Genomic DNA, 13,404 nt, shown 5'->3' on the forward strand with positions numbered 1-13,404 from the left:
GCTTTAATCTCGCGCTCTCTCTCTCTCTCTCTGACGTTCTCTGCGCTTGACGGAGGAGATGTGAGCAGAGGGGCTTTTTGCACAGAGGCTGTTTGCTTAGAAGATAGGGACGCTCCTGTAAAAAATGCTGAAAGGCTACCTTCGCATTGATCCCTTCATTGCCGCTGCTTTATTGCGGTGCTTGCATACTTAAAAGCGCAACAGCCCTATTGATTTTTCATTGTTTACTTTACTCTCTCTCTCTGACATTCCCTGCTCCTTACGCGCACTTTGAAGAGGAAGATATGTTTGCATTCTTTTAACTGTGAGAAAGAACTGTCATCTCTGTCTTGTCATGGAGCACAGTTTAAACTTTTGACTAAAGGGTGTTATTTCATGTCTAGAGGGCTCTAATAATGTTAAAAAACATATTTAGAAGGTCGTAAACAGGTTTTCTATGCTCTAACTGCGAAAATATTAGATTTATAAATAAAGATTCCTACTTCGTGGAAATTCATTTATCTGTCTGGAGCGGATTAACCGCGATAAACAAGGGTTTACTGTATAACTGTGCGGAGAATATTTATAAACAGTGTGGGAGAGTTTCTAAGGGCTTAAAATATATAAAAATAATCATACAAACATATGGTTTCTACTTCGCGGATTTTCACATATCGCGGGGGGTTCTGGAAAGCAACCCCCGCGATCGAGGAGGGATTACTGTACTCCCCCCACCGACCCACAACATCCAGAGTTGAGGTCAGCAGCGCACCATCCCCACCATATATGGTGTTGACACTGCACTGCTTCCCCCTCCTGAGACGCCGGACGGTGCACCAGAATCTCCTCGAAGCCGTCCGAAAGTCGTTCTCCACGGCCTCCCCAAACTCCTCCCATGCCCGAGTTTTTGCCTCAGCAACCACCGAAGCTGCATTCTGCTTGGCCTGTCAGTACCTATTAGCTACCTCCAGAGTCCCACAGGACAAAAGAGTCCAGTAGGACTCCCTCTTCAGCTTGACGGCATCCCTCACTGCCGGTGTCCACCAACGGGTTTGGGGATTGCCGCCACTACAGGCACCGACCACCTTATGGCCACAGCTCTGGTCAGCCGCCTTAACAATAGAGGCATAGAACATGGCCCATTCGGACTCAATGTCCCCCACCTCCCTCGGGACGTGGTTGAAGTTCTGCCGAAGGTGGGAGTTGAAGCTACTTCTGACAGGGGACTCTGCCAGACGTTCCCAGCAGACACTCACAACATGTTTGGGCCTACCAGGCCTAACCAGCATCCTCCCCCACCATTGAAGCCATCAGTTGACAGCTCCGCCCCTCTCTTCACCCGAGTGTCCAAGACATTTGGCCGCAAGTCCGATGACACGACCACAAAGTCGATCATCGAACTGAGGCCTAGGGTGTCCTGGTGCCAAGTGCACATATGAACACCCATATGCTTGAACATGGTGTTCGTTATGGACAATCCGTGACGAGCACAGAAGTCCTCCTCGAACTGTCACCTTATCGTGGTGGAGGGGTTTGCGTGTCCCAAAGATCCTAGGAGCTCTGTTGTCCGGGGCTTTATGCCCCTGGTAGGGTCAACCAAGGCAGTCTGGTTCTAGGTGAGAGATGAGACAAAAAGCAGTTCAATAGTCACCGGGGCCCCCCTCTGCAGTCAGACCTGGAGGTGGGGCTCGATGGCGAGCACCTGGTGGCTGGGACAGCCAGAAGAGGCAACATGGGTCCCCCTTCTCATGGGCTCACCACCTATGGAAGGGGCCAAGGAGGTCGGGTGCAGTGTGAGTTGGGTGGCAGCCGAAGGCGGGGACCTTGGCGGTCCGATCCTCAGCTACAGAAGCTGGCTCTTGGGATGTGGAATGTCACCTCTCTGAAGGGGAAGGAGCCTAAGCTAGTGCGCGAGGTTGAGAGGTTCCGGCTAGATATAGTCGGGCTCACCTCAACATACTGCTTGGACTCTGGAACCAATCTCCTTGAAAGGGGCTGGACTCTCTATCTACAATTTTTTTGTTCTAAATGTTTTTAATTGTATATGTCAACCTTTTCAGAGATCTGTAATATGTATATCTCTTTTGCAATTGCAATATAAAAATATGATGCAGTCCTGGCTGACAAACATACTGTATGTAAGCTAGCAATTTATACAAATCTCTGAAAAGCTGCAACTGATGCCCTTAATTAAAAGTTATTGAAATTCTTACAGACCTTCTCGTCTCCTTATTCCACTATTTTACTTATCAGCTTTTATGGATTCTTTATTTATGTTTGTCCTGAATTGAGTTTGTGTTAAGTGGCCAGATGCTATGGAAAATATATATTTAGTAAAGATATGTGCTGAAATCTGGAAGGTTGCTGGTTCAAATCCTGTTAACGCCAGAAGGGATCCTACTCCATTGGGCTCTTGAACAAGGCCCTTAACCTAAAAACAAAAATTGCTCCAGAGGTGCTGTACAATGGCTGACCATGTGCTCTGACCCCCAAAGGTCATGCAAAAAGATAACACCAAAAAAAAAAACCCAATCAGTGGTAAAATGTGTTGTACAGTACTTGTATTGGAGCTGTGCTGGGTTATTTGCATATTAACATGGGCATCAAATTTGCATTAGCCATGCTGTTAAATATCAATATTATAAACAGATACATTTTTCTAAGATGCCCATTATTTTATAGGATACTTACCCCTGGCAGACTAATATTTTCATGTAAAACATTGAGGGGCTAAAAGAGGCAGCTAAAAACCTTCTCATAATTATATTTAAACCTAAGCCAGTGCATCTTCACATTCAGAGCAATTAGAAATCTTTATGTATTCCTTTATTTTTGTCTTTAATCTATATATGTGCATATTATGATTCACAAGCTCTGCACTACAATTTGGATGGAAATTAGCAGTCTTTTTGTCTTACCTGAAAATGGAAAATGCCAGCATAGTTCTCTGTAAAATTCTGGTCAGGTGGTATCACTCGATAAAGAAGCTTTTCATTCAAAGTCAAACAGGCAATAGCAGCCAGAAACCAGCAATCACCTAAACAAAAGGATGGTCATGAAAATATATTTTGAAAAGCAATTCTAGCTACAACAACATTTATTTATATAGCACATTTTTATACAAAAAATGCAGCTCAAAGTGCTTTACATAATGAAGAATAGAAAAATAAAAGACACAGTAAGAAATAAAAATAAGTCAACATTAATTAACATAGAATAAGAATAAAGTCCGATGGCCAGGGAGGACAGGAAAAAAACAAAAATAAATAAATAAAATCTGTAGGGATTCCAGACCATGAGACCGCCCAGTCCCCTCTGGGCATTCTACCTAACATAAGTGGAACAGTCCTCTTTGTATTTAGGGTATTTCTATTTGGGTATTATTATTATTAGGGTATTATTATTATTATTATTATTAGGGTATTATTATTTGTATTTAGGGTATTTAGCTCTCTTTGTTCTCTGAAAGGACTGACATTAAGAATTTGACATTGTCCGATAAAATATCGCCTACCCAGAGAAAAGTAGTAATGTCACATGCAGGTATATTCAAACAGAAAAAATTGTTTGGGAGCGGGTTAGATTTTTGACAATAATTAACACCCATAATTTAGTTTTATTTGGACACCTCTATAAACTGCTAAAAAATAATGCGATATCAATGAAAATGCTAAAGACATTTTTACCCATAGTTCAAATACACAAAACTGCAAATTCTGCAACAAGAGAATACAATTGCCACTAACAGCCGCAGTCCATATTTGAGTGAAACTGAAAAGCAAGACCAGTAGAGGGATGGCATTATACTGATTAGGTTTACATGCCCATTGTACCGTCCTTTGCCATAACAAGACCTCATAAATCCTGGATCAGACCATTTCAATATTTAGAGACGTGATCTCCTATATGAACTGCCACATATCAACTCAAGTTTTATGCCCATTAATGATTGCACCTTGATTACAGTTGGTTTGTTATGCTTGTGCAGGTTAAATGGACTTTTATTTTAGGTTAATTTATTTTTCCAAATTATTTTCTTGAAAGTAAAATGTATTATTTTTTTCTTTTTGACACTTGTTAACGTTGACTGTTTGTTTCCAGTTATGCTCTTCTGTTGAGCTCGTTTGGTGTGCATGGATCAGTTACAGAAAAATTTTTTGTATTTAGGAAGGATGGAACTAACCATCGGTACTTTATGTACAAATAAAGAAAAAATTCACTCATTCACAAAGAATTAAATGGTATATTCTTGGATAAAACTTGTGGCATTAATTCTCTGCTTAAATACAACGATTGCTGCTTATGCCCAAATATAAGAACTTTGATCAACTGATTGACTCTTGCCCATCTTCCAATTCCAGCTTCAGTGTTTGAATTCCTAACTCTGCCACCTGTGAAATGCCATAAAAGAAAACTAACAGCAAAAATGGAATGATGAACAATATTCATTGAAGAGTGGCCAATTACTGAGCTGGAACATGCTAACTGATGATGGGAAGCAAAGAAAATGATTTCTTGGAGAGATGAATTGTGTCATAAGCCCAAGAGGAAAGCCAGGAAACATTAATTTATCATTTTCATTTTCACCCAGTGTAAACCCTCCCTTGTATGTCAATGATCCTTGGCATGTTTGCAGTCGGGATCCTGGGAGGTGGTGCTGGGTGATATGACGATATATATCGTGGGGACGATAGAAAAGTGTCTATCGTCCTATTTCTCTTCTATCGTTTCTATCGTTTCTAACCTAATTTTATCAATTACTAAAGAAAATATTGCATTAAATAGGCTATGACAAATGAATGATAATGTCTTGTCGCTATGCAATGCATACTCTACCCTTTATATCAGTGATAATCAAGAATAAAAGAAACTCCATCTTGTGGTTTTGTGACAGTTCAGTTAAATGTCACTTCAAAATAAAGTTGCAAAAAAAAGTATGCAATGATATTTTTGTCAAACTTTTCAGAGAATAACTGGAAACGTACTTTATTGTGGGTGGTATATCGTGATATATATCGTTATTGTGATATAAAATAATCCATATCGTGATATATGATTTTTCCATATCGCCCAGCACTACTGGGAGGAGTGGTGATAACACTAAAGTCAAAACATTTTGACTCAGGGTGTCTTGCAAAAAAAGCTGTGGTTTATAAAGAAAGTGGTTGAGAAATGATGCAACAGATTTAAAATATAATGCAGGACAATTTCATGTCAAACATACAAAACTATAAGAGATAACACAAAACAACTACTAAAGTTATAAGACAAATTCAACAGTAACTGTGAGGCTTGTGACTATATTACTGCAGTCATTAAACGGTAAACAGAAATGCAATTAGGCAGCTGAAAGAGAATATTTCTAATAATACAAAAGTCTACCTTAAGAGGTTTTTGCAGCATTTTAGCAGTTAGAGAATCATCTAGGAAGAAGATGGAGTAAGAATGAGGAAATAATTTATACCAATAAAGAAAAACAAACTCTTTTAAAAATGTTGACCTTTTCACTTTGAAGTGGTATCATGCAAGTGGCTATTGGGAATATTGAAAATACAATAGACTGTTACATAGTTTTATATTTATAGGGTCACTTCTGTCATATATATAATCTAGTGAAAGTCTCCCTTGCATATGCTAATCAACATGCAGCACATTACCACTCTCTGGCATTACGACTGGTGAGAAGAACACCCTACCTCGAAAATTCTGAGTTTCCCACATGAAAAATCTTACAACAGAAAGTGCCATTCAGAAAGTATTCAGACCCTTTCACTTTTTTCACATTTTGCTAAGTTGCAATGTTATGCTAAAAGCATCTAAAGTATTTTTTCCCCTCATCAAACAACACTCAGTACCTCCTGGCTACATCTTATGTTCGTATTGCCTTTCTGTTATCTGAGAGCCATTCCTGCAGCCAAGCCTTATTACATCTTTCAGCTTTTTCTATGACAGGTGTGCAGAACCTCTGCCATAAACAGTTTATGCCTGCTTACTATCTTAACATTGAATTGCTCTTTTTTACTATCCTATTTAATAGCATTTCACATTTAACATAAATGTATTATTTGTGTGCAAGAATCCCTGATGTGAGTGAAGAGTATACGGTGTATAAAAAGAGAACAAAACTTACTTTGAGAGAGAGAGAGAGAGAGAGAGAGAGAGAGGTGCAACAGGGCATCTCAAAGTAATATGACCACCAGCTGCAAGTATCATTCATTACTGTGTTTTGTGCCAAGTGAAGTCCATCTGTGCTTGCTCATGATTAAATCTAAATGACCTATGGAACATTAACACAAGGATCAAGTTCAGCGCATCAGTGCGTGAGGGGGCAGATTTTTCTTGACTTTGTGTGGCATCCAATATTGAGGAGGTCCAGGGACAGAGAAAGTGACAGAAGTGCTCACATTACAGGGTGGCTAAAAATGCTGGCACGAGAGCTTAATTTTACGGTCTGAAATGACCGTCACCTGTGGTGAGAAAGCAGGCCGGATTTTATAGCAGCAGTGGTTCTTAATGGTACCATGCTTCTTTAAAATATCTTGCTTTGTGCAGTATAATGAGACAAGCTGTACCAGTCTGGCTCTTCACAGAATGGTCTTGAAAGGACAATTGCAGATTAGAAGGGGGAAATTGATATTTCATTAGAACTCCTCAGACTCAGTGTGTTATGAGATAAGTTAGTCCTGTTGGCAAGTGTTACTAATTCAATGTCCAATATGATGTACCATCCAATAACATTGGTTTTTCCAAACCTGGCCCTGGCAAGCCAAGCTGACTCCTGCCTTTGTTCTAAGCCTGCTTTTTATGCCTTTATCACACTTTGTCTGGCATAGTGTGGCCTGTGGACAGTCACAGCTAGTCAGGTGATAAACAGGAGGCTTCCCCATTAAGCTCTTAATAGATGAGACTGGTCTTAGTTCCCTGTGTGGATCTCTCTTTATAACCAGTGTGGTCTATGGCCAGCTTTTCATCCCGGCCAATACCCCCAGGCCGCCAGATGGAGCTCTCCCTGCAGTATGGAGGTGCCCGGATACCAGCAGGGAATCATGGACAATGGTGTTTTCCTCTACAGCCCTGCTGGATACCACAGGGGCCAACAGAGGACGCTGCAGGGAGGCTCAGAGAGTCGTTTGTGCCCTATAACCCGGAAATGCGTCTTAGTCACAGCGACAGGAGAGATGACGTACTTCCGGGGTGAAGAAAAGGACTTTTTATCTGACCCGGAAGTGATACGGAATCATGGACTGAAGGATGGGAAACACTTCCGGGTCAGGGACTATAAAAGGACTGTGGGAGCTCCCAGACGGCGAGCCGGTGTTGGGTGGTAGTGTGACGGAGCTGCTGGGAGTTGGAGGATTGTTTATTGTATTAATTATTGAATGAGTATTGTGGAGGAGAGGGTGCTTTGTGCACTGTGCTGTGTTAATAAAGTCAACATTTGGACTTTTACTTGGTGTCTGATGTCTTGGACAAGGGTTCAAGGGAGTGATAGCGCCCCCTATCTGTCATATCAGGAAGAAATGCCCTCCGGTGGCTCGCTGGAAATTACTTAAAAATGAATACATTCTGCAATAAGGATATTGTTCTGTCATTTAAATCCAAAAGCAGCATCTGCCCACTATACTTGTCAACCCTACCGTAGTGATCCAAAGAACACCACCCCTACTATATATAGTATAGTATATACACCCTTGTGCAAATTAATTGAAACAAACTCTAAAAACAACAAAAATCAGTTTTGCTCAATTTTTTATTATGAACTAGCAAAATACCACGCTCAAGAGTGGCGAAGTACTGCCTTAAAATTTTTATTAAGAAGAAAATTAAACCTTTTTAAACTGAGGGAAAATATACCAATAATTATCTGTTAAGGATCTCTTTGTATACCACATTGTGAGTTCGGCCCTCCGGTTGTAATATGACCAAGCTATTCGCTGAGCTTACTCTTGAGCATGCAACGTACAGTTGGCCATGTGAACAGTAATCTTGTTTCAAATCTCACAGCTTGGATTGCTGCTGTCATAATCGGTTTGAGTTTCATGGTTTGTTTTAATTATGACAGTATTTGTAGGACTTGTGTTGAAGTGACATTCGGCATCTGTCAAGCGTTGTAAGCACACAACCAGTTTCATCGATAACTTCACATCCAGCTTTTGAGAGTTTAAACATTCATAAACATCAAAGTGTCCACTACTGAAATCGTCACCTGTGAATCTAAGATGTTTAAGAGGCATTGGCGGTTGTCGAAAGGTGTAAAATATTTGGCCATTTCGGTACACTTGAAAGTGACAACCGAACAATTCAGCAGCAGCCATCAACTCACATGCAGAACCATAGGTGAAGGGCTTAAGCATTTCACTCTTCTAGTGCTCCTGTGTAGTATAATTATCTCCTGTACCGTCATCAGTCCACACCTTGAACCTGTCCCAGTCATTCAATACATAAGACAGAATGTTCATCCGCATATCAAGAGTGAGCCTGATATGGCCGTGCAATATGTAATAAAGAGAATGGAAAAGGTAGGTGCCATCTCCGGGCATGGAAACCACTCAGTAAGTGACAGTTCTTTGATCAATGGTGATCACCTCGATAGACATGTTAATGCAGGTACGGTTGGAATGATAAAGGAAATGGGTACCTGAACAATGTAAAGTAAGTCTAAAATACCTACACAATAACTATAATCGTAATAAATGAACAATAAAACAACGGAGAAGCCTTGGATTAAATAAAAAGGCTGTAGTTATCAGCAGGGAGACGTGAATCCCGTGGCGAAGCAAGGAAGGGAATGTAGAGACTGGAGCGACGGACAGCCTTATATAGGCAGGCAGCCAACAACGTGGGAGGCGTTGGGATGGGGGACCCAACGCCTCACATGGTGACTGAGCTGCAGGCTATGGACGTACAGTATATATGTACGTAAGTAGGATTCAGTTAGCGTTGGGAACCCGTGTACCAAATTTCTTGAAGATGGGCCCATAAGTAACAAAGACTGTTGAAAAGTTCCATATGCCAAAATAAGTACCAAATTTCAGCCTTCTACCTACACGGGAAGTTGGAGAATTAGTGATGTTGGACAGTTCAATATGGCGGCTAACAGTGGCGTCATACCACCGAAATAAGTGCGTACATTGGTTTCAGTCAGCGCAGGGAAGCCGCCTACCAAATTTCGTGAAGATGGGGCCATAAATAAGAAAGTTCAACATGGTGGACGTTGTCGACCGTTATCGACCATTACATGTAGAATTTCGAAATGAAACCTGCTTAACTTTTGTAGGTAAGCTATAAGGAATGAGCCTGCCAAATTTCAGCCTTCTACCTAACACGGGAAGTTGGAGAATTAGTGACGTTGGAAAATTCAATATGGCGGCCGACAGTGGCGTCATACCACCGAAATAAGTATGTACATTGGTTTTGGTTAGCGCAGGGAAGCCACCTACCAAATTTCGTGAAGATGGGGTCAGCCTTCTACCTACACGGGAAGTTGTAAAATTAGTGATGTTGGACAGTTCAATATGGTGGCCGACAGTGGTGTCATACCACTGAAATAAGTACGTACATCGGTTTTGGTTAGTGCAGGGAAGCCGACTACCAAATTTCGTGAAGATGGGGCCATAAATAAGAAAGTTCAACATGGCGGACGTTGTCGACCGTTATCGTCCGTTATGACCGTTACGTGTAGAATTTCGAAATGAAACCTGTTTACCTTTTGTAAGTAAGCTGTAAGGAATAAGCCTGCCAAATTCCAGCTTTCTACCTACATGGGAAGTTGGAGAATTAGTGATGAGTCAGTGAGTGAGTGAGTGAATGAGTCAGTCAGTCAGTGAGGGCTTTTCCTTTTATTAGTATAGATAATATTCATATACCCGCATCCGTACATAATATGACCTCCTTGACTTTTGAGAAGCATCTGTTTGAAATTTGGCATGGAATCCACCAATTTTGAACAGTCTTGGAGGATTGTGGGGTCTCTATAACAAACTTGAATTAGGGCCTGAATCATCTTCTCCATAGTTGTGCAGTCCATTCCACTAAGTCATTGCTTACAAAGACCACAAAGTTTCAATTGGGCACAGATCAGGAGAATTTCTAGTCCACTCCAGTATGTTCATTTGCTTCTCATTGAAAAATGTATTCATTCGTTTCGATGTGTGACATGAGGCTTAGATCTTTTTGAAAAACACTGGATCCAGCAGGAAAGAACTTTTCCAGTTCTGGAACAACTTTTCTGCAGAAAAGTTCAATATGTTATGGTGAGCACATCATGCCCTCAACTGGGTGTAAGCAACCACTGCCATAATAGCTGAAGCAATCCCACAATATCTTCTTTGGTGGGTGTTACACGCGATCCAATGTTTTTCAACAAGGTCTGTCCCCATGTCACATAATAAAACAAGTGAAGACATTTTTGATGAGAATCAAATGAACATACTGTAGTGACCTGAAAACTCTCATGATCTGAACCCAATTGAAAATGCGTGGTCTGTATGTAGCAATGACTGTGTGGAATGGACTGCACAACCATGGAGATGATGATTCAGGCCCTAATTCAGGTTTGGTACAGAGACCCCAAAATCCTCCCAGATTTTTCAAAATTGGTGGGTTCCATGCCAAATCACATGCAAATGCTTCTCAAGAGTCGAGGAGGTCATATCACGTACTGATGTGAGTATATAAATATTATTCATAATAAAAAATTGAGTAAAACCAATTTTTCGTTGTTTTCAGAGTTTATTTCAACTAATTAATTTGCACAAAGGTGTCATTTATATATTGGCAGAGGATTCATGAAGATGATAGGTACAGTGCCCTCCCAAATCCCCCCCAAAAAAATGAACTGTGGTGACACACACATTTTAAAGTGTAGAACTGACTTCCATCTATTCATCTGCCTAACCTGCTCATTCAGGGCAGGGTTGTGGGGCGGCAATCATAGTGTGCAAGGCAGGAAAAATTCCTGGATAGGGTGCCAGTCCATTACAGGACAAACACACGCACACTAGGATCAGTTTAGCAATGGCAGCTCACCTAACCTCTATGTCTTTGGACTGTGGGAGGTAAACCAGAGTACCCAGAGGAAAGCCACAGAGGGAACATCCAGAATATGAACCCTGGTCTTCTTACTGTGAGGCACCACAGTTCCACCATTCTGCCCACAGTTGACTTTAGCCATGCTGCAGAGAACCATTCCTTGTATTACAAGACTGAATGACTCAGTCAGTTGATTTGAGCTGTCATGTTCTTATCTGAACTTCAAATATATTTTAAGAGCCAATTTTGGAAAGTTGATGTTTGAAGTTAAATTCATAGGTTTCTATAGACAGTTTCTGTCAGTTTTCTATCAGTTTCTTATAACTATCTAGAATATGGTATAGCCTTTTACCCCCTGTAAGTTAACATGAAATAGAACTTGGTTAGCTACAAGTATATCTGCTTAGGTGCTTAACTGTATGACCAAACTTAGAGAAATGAGACAATTTATATAAGCCTTAAACAGAAAAACAGAATTTTTCCTTAATATCAGTTTTCTCTATTTTTTTGTGTGAATTGTTTTGCTTTGAAATTTTACTAAAATTTTTAAAATGATGATATTTGGTCTGTGGAATTATTTGAACGTGCGTCACACTATTTCCTGAATCATCCTATGAAGCAAACTAAAAGCTGCAGAACTTTATTTTGGATAAGCGCAGCTACATATATAAAAAATGGAATTCCCAGTAGCATCAGGTGCAAGATAAGAAACAACCATACACGGGATACCACTTAGTCCCCACCTACACAGGGACAATTTGGAAATGGAATTACCAATTAATGTACACTTCTTTGGGAATGGCAGGAATTCTAGAGAAAATCCACAGACTCATGCAAGCTCCACTTTGAACTCAAAATACTGCCAGCAGAGGTTGTGTTTCCTTCAACTGCAAATTAAGCAGGTTGGAGAATGTTGTGTTAAAAATTGAAATTTAATAATTTCCAGGAACATCGTCTCAGTAGTCTTGTTTCGATAGCCTGTGATGTCTTCAATAAAATGGACAGCCTTCTGCCCATTAAGAAAAAATATTATTTTTAAATATAGACTGCTTTGCTCAGGTCCTTTGTGGCTTAACGTCACCTTCTTTTTCAACTGGAAGAGCCAGCTGGCACAAGGCTCACTGTTCTTTAAACTGCACTGATAGGAGCATGTACATGTATTTTTATATTTAATGCATATATCAGTTATTCTAATCAATAAGAAGATGACAGCAAAACATAATTATTACTATCTATATATATATAATTCACTAAGGCAAGACACCCATGGAAAGCACGCCGGAAGGGGCGTAGATTCACTAAGCTGCCGACAAGTAAGACACCTATGGTGCACGCAGGGAGAAGACACGGCCACCAACTCCAAGACCATTGGATACGACGAAAACTCGCAGAGCCACGCCCACCAACTCGGGCGCGATGACACAGAAAGAACGGCATCATTTATATTCGTCTGTCGTAGAGGCCTCATGTACCTCCGAGCCACCTTGACTGTTCATAGAGGCATGTTTCTCGCGCAGGTGAATCGCCATATGCAGCGTGTAAAATGGTTTGCGAGGGGTATCCCATGAGATTCTTAAAACAATCCTTTACAACTGAGGCTAAAACACAATGAAGTAAGCGGTCTTTAAAAACTTAAAAACGTGCGTCTTCTTCACTCACGGACAATTATATGTTACTCTCTCCAGAGTTCCATCTTTTCATTCACTTTCTATTGTATCCTTAAACCCTCCCTTTTTAGACAACTGTGTCTTTCCAGAAGTTTTCAACCATCAATAAATAATTAAGAGGCGTTTGTTATGCCGCGGGTTCACTATTGTGTTGTATTTTGCTCTCTCCAGAGTTCCATCTTTTCATTCACTTACTGTTGTATTCTCATACCAACCCGTTTTAGACAACCGTGTCTTTCCAGAAGTGTTTAGCATTCAATAAATAATTATGCATGAGATTGAGCGTGTGTCTACACGGTGCAGAGAGGCGTGGGTAAGCCATTGAACCCCATTCGGGCTGCAAACCGTGGAATTGCCACTTGAGTGCGACTCATACGCTCCCACTGCTTGCTTCCCTACCCTTTGTGCACACACCCTCCCACCTCGCTACTACCGTGGTAGGGTGTCTTGGTGGATTATATTTAGAAAAGCAGCCAACGACTCAAGTGACGAGTTGGAGGTGGGCACCTGAGCGGGCAGTACATACTGAACAAGAATTCAGGAGACTAGCATGACGGAGGGAGCTGAATGGACATCCTTCTCCTCTCCTCCCGTTCCAGACTCCGCGCCGTGCACCCCCATCCCTCCGTCTGGCAGGAGAAGGCGCGATGACGGTCCGCCAGTTTTCAGTCACAGACGATTGTGTGTTGGTTCGTTCCGTGGATTGTTACAATGTTGCTTTTCTTAC

General features: G+C 41.1%; 1 protein-coding gene across 3 annotated transcripts in view; it reads right to left on the reverse strand.

Moving 5' to 3' along the window:
- The window catches only part of capn3a (calpain 3a, (p94)), a 102,160-nt gene that overhangs the window by 64,609 nt on the left and 24,147 nt on the right, over nt 1-13,404 (reverse strand). For all 3 annotated transcript variants that reach the window (XM_039741209.1, XM_039741208.1, XM_039741207.1), the window contains exon 3: nt 2,898-3,016. In XM_039741209.1, the coding sequence (XP_039597143.1) occupies nt 2,898-3,016 (119 nt within the window). The remainder of the gene's footprint in view (nt 1-2,897; nt 3,017-13,404) is intronic.

Source organism: Polypterus senegalus, chromosome 18 (genome assembly GCF_016835505.1).
Source record: "Polypterus senegalus isolate Bchr_013 chromosome 18, ASM1683550v1, whole genome shotgun sequence".
Classification (NCBI taxonomy): Eukaryota; Metazoa; Chordata; class Cladistia; order Polypteriformes; family Polypteridae; genus Polypterus; species Polypterus senegalus.